This window comes from Adiantum capillus-veneris, chromosome 30 (genome assembly GCF_014529385.1).
Source record: "Adiantum capillus-veneris isolate H3 chromosome 30, ASM1452938v2, whole genome shotgun sequence".
Lineage (NCBI taxonomy): Eukaryota > Viridiplantae > Streptophyta > Polypodiopsida > Polypodiales > Pteridaceae > Adiantum > Adiantum capillus-veneris.
The window spans coordinates 75,959,678-75,963,423 of NC_140960.1; the positions used below are offsets into that span (position 1 = coordinate 75,959,678).

At 42.1% G+C, this 3,746-nt stretch overlaps 1 protein-coding gene across 1 annotated transcript; it reads left to right on the plus strand.

Moving 5' to 3' along the window:
* Positions 1-2,193: 2,193 nt before the first annotated feature.
* Positions 2,194-3,069, plus strand: LOC147418232 (uncharacterized). The gene has a single exon (XM_086507320.1). It carries the CDS (start codon positions 2,339-2,341, stop codon positions 2,783-2,785), a length of 447 nt encoding a protein of 148 aa, XP_086363446.1. The 5' UTR covers positions 2,194-2,338; the 3' UTR covers positions 2,786-3,069.
* The last annotated feature ends 677 nt before the right edge of the window (positions 3,070-3,746 follow it).

Genomic DNA, 3,746 nt, shown 5'->3' on the forward strand with positions numbered 1-3,746 from the left:
CCAAGCAAGCCTTGGCCAACTGTTCTCATAAAATCTTATATGTGTGCTTGTCGACTTAGCATGCTATTCTGTATCATTCATAAAATTTGACTTGATGTAGGCCCTAGTACAGTCAACTTGGGCACTTTTGGCTTGTAGCATGCAATGATATCCTTGTTGTAATCTATTCAAAAATCCCCCATGAAGTGAGCAACATCCTACCCCTACCATAAATTTTTGGCAATGGTAGCCCAGTTTGAAGAGGTAGCACCTCCATTCAAATAGTTCAACTAGGGAGAAGAGGGTACTTCATAAGGAAAGACCGCTGAAGAGGAGTCAACAAGTATTGGTTTGACCCACTTTATGAGAAGCAACAAGGCTCAACCTCGTGCATGCTGGCATGCAAGGGTCACATACTTTGATTCCATGAGAGTGCAACCTATGCCTTGAGAACGTAGAATGCATGCTTATGCATGATCTCTCTATCTTCATCTTCTCTATTTGCTTGCTCTACTCCAAAATTGGTTTGCTTCTGCTTTGTCTACTCATCAGATCATGGATTGAAAAATCAATTAAAAACGTACAAGTATCAGCCCGCAAGGCTTTAGAACATTGGGACCCAACCCCTTCATTCTCTCATACAAGATATGGCACATTGTATATGTCCTATTAAAAAGAGAAGGATAACACCTTCTGGATCAGTTAAACATGTATCCATAACAACAATAAGTGTAGCATCTAGACAGGCACTTTTTGGCTTCTTTGTATGCAGAAGCTCGATAGGAAAGGTCCTAAGTGGAAGAGTGAAAATAGAGTACAAACACTACAAATCTTTCTGCCACCTTACTATGTCCTTTTATAGCCATCAACATGAATTGTTCTTTGATGTACTTCATCAAGCAATGATAACAGAAAACGTTGAGAGTTGGCTATCCGCAGGCACTTCTTTCATAAGCATTACATCTATCATATACTCGATTACTGACTTAAGCTCAGTGCAATCCTCAAGCCTAATCAAGTAACCAACCTCTTCACCAAGCTTGCAAACCAAATTCTTTAGCGTCAACCCTTTTGACTACAGACGCTTGAGCCACTCTTCGAGATTGTGTGCAACCAATCTCTCCTTTTGTTAAATAAAGCATCGGGCTGTGTTGATGTGTACAAGGCATCTAAAGCACTCTTAGGTTTTTTTTACAGGGAAAATTGCCAAAATACACTTGTAAGTTGTGGAAAGTTCCAAAATACCCCTAAAATTTTCCATTTATCCCTCATATTCGACCAAAAATCCCAAAAATGTCATTCGATCTCTCCAGAATTCCCCTCATTAATGTCTCAAACATCTCTAACGATAATTTTTTCCAACTCTTCACAGGAAGATTGGTTCTCCGTGAATAGAAGATGATAGGACTAGGATTAGAAATGGTATTGTGGGCATATAAGATGAAATGAAATCGTTCATCAATTTTATACGGAGATGCCGTGAGTTCATTGGTGAATAATCACTTTAAGATAAATCTGCAATGTCATTAAGAAAGATTACACTATTCAAAGATTGAGGCAAATCCATTCCAAAAATGATAGAAGGGTTGTTATTGTATAGCCTCCTTAGTCTATCCCCATCTGTTCGACATTCTTCGGCTTGTCGACCACCCCCAGGAGTTCCTGTATGCCGTGCTGAATATAACCCCCCTAACTAAGAATAGGAAATGTATGGGCCATGTAATTTTGATTTCCCAAAGTTTTGTATTCACTGAAAGCTAACTATACCCCAAGTGGTAGTCCTTTGTAACTTTCCTCCTTCTTCTGTGTTATAAATTTGCTCGTGCCCTTTATGGTAAAAATAAATTAAAAAATGATACAAGGGTGAATTGGGAATTTTTGAAAGTCGAACGATATTTTGAGAATTTCCACATATTACGGGTGTATTTTGGTAATTTCCCCTTTTAAAAAAATATGATGGCTGGTATTAAGCTACGTGGAGTCTCAATTCATAAAAACCCCTTAGGCCAACCAAGTAATGAAAAGTAGCCATGGCAGGCAAAAGAAATAGTGAGCGCCCGTACTCAGGAAAGGAAAACAATCCGAGTTGTTGGCCAGCTCTACCTACAGTTCTCCTCATTTACTCCCCTCACGTACGCACACACGGACTCTCTCTCTCTCCCTCTCTCTCTCTGTACATGGGTTTAAATATTGAAGGAGAACCCACGAGTAAGATCAACACTTTCAAAGCCTCGGCAGTATTGTGAGAGTGTGTATGCAGTGAGTGCATGTGTGTGTGTGTGTGTGTGTGTGTGTGATAGAGAGAACGACAGTTTTCCCCTACTTCCAAGCTCCCCGGCGCAACCCTTAAGCTTTAGCTATGGCCGCCGCTGTTGAGGAGATGCCCCAATTCTTCCCCACCATCCGCGACAAGGCCATTATCACTCACGGCGACCAAGAGTCGCTGACACGAGCAGTGGAGCTCTTCGACGGGTACGGGCTGCCCAATGGGCTACTGCCGCTGAAGAAAATCGTCGAAGGTGGGTGGGTTGAGGAGACAGGGTTTACATGGATGGTGACGGAAGAGACGCAGAAGCACCACTTCGATAAGGCAGACCGCGAATGCCGCTACGACGAGCTCATCTCATGCACCATCTCCGCCAAGAAGATGACAGACATCCATGGAGTGAAAGCCAAGGAGTTGGGCCTGTGGGTGCCAATAAATGAGATCTGCGTAGATGAGAAGAACCCTGACAAAATCATCTTCAAAAGCATTGTGGGCCTCTCTCGCTCCTTCCCAGCGAGTCACTTTGTGATTAACGCATAGCTTGGCCCTGAGGAAGATGGCTCTGCTAGCCTAGGCATGTTCCGCCGCCCGCATTACCTACACTTCACTCTTGCACAGAGTAACACACATACAATAAGATCACTTCACTATTAATGCATCATATGGGACCTCTACCCCTGGCTTAATGTACCTTCCATTACCATTTTCATGTCTACGCATGTATTGTCGCTCTGCCGGTACACATGCATACAAAGAAGACAAAATTCAGATGATACATAGCTTCAGTACAACCTTATCTTCCAATGCCAATGTTTTTGCTTTCCTGTGCTTTCTTCTGGTATCACAAGAAGATTTAGAAATTTTCTCATGTAGATAAAAGGAGTCTTTCTCAGTGTTTTTCATACAATGCATAACATCATGAGCTTCTGCTCGAGAGGCACCGCATACCTAGCTAGGTATGATTGGGGGCAAGGGACCACCGGCCCCCCCACCGGGCCGGCGGTCCCCTGCCCCCAATCGTACCTAGCTAGGTATGCGGTGCCTCCCTCACAGAAGTTCATGATGTTGAGGTAAGCCACAATGTGGGAAATATTGTGAGAATTTGTCCAAAACTTCTTCTGTATGCATCAAGTAGCTAACTTGAGAAGACCTTATGTCTGAATTGTCTATTGAACCTGCAACAATTTGAAAACTTTAATACTGATGATTTGCTCAAATGAGGCACAAGTCTTGCCAAAAACATTTCTTTTCTAACCAATTAGGAGATAAAGAAGAGACCTACAACAATCCTGGTTTTAAGGTCCAAATTTGAAGGATTTGTTAGTTTTTACACAAACTTCTCATTTTGTACCAGTTTTCTTCAAGGGGGACTCTAATCTAACCAAGATTTTGCAATTTAAGCTTGTAAGAAATATACAAAATGTCGTTTTTGGCGCACATTGTTGGCAGTGATGAGGTAGATACGTAGTCACGCAGTGCTTGAATTTTTTTTTAGCATATT

Bases quoted from the DNA above. Each gene is read 5' to 3' on its own strand.
- LOC147418232 (XM_086507320.1), top strand. From the start codon at position 2,339: ATGGCCGCCGCTGTTGAGGAGATGCCCCAATTCTTCCCCACCATCCGC.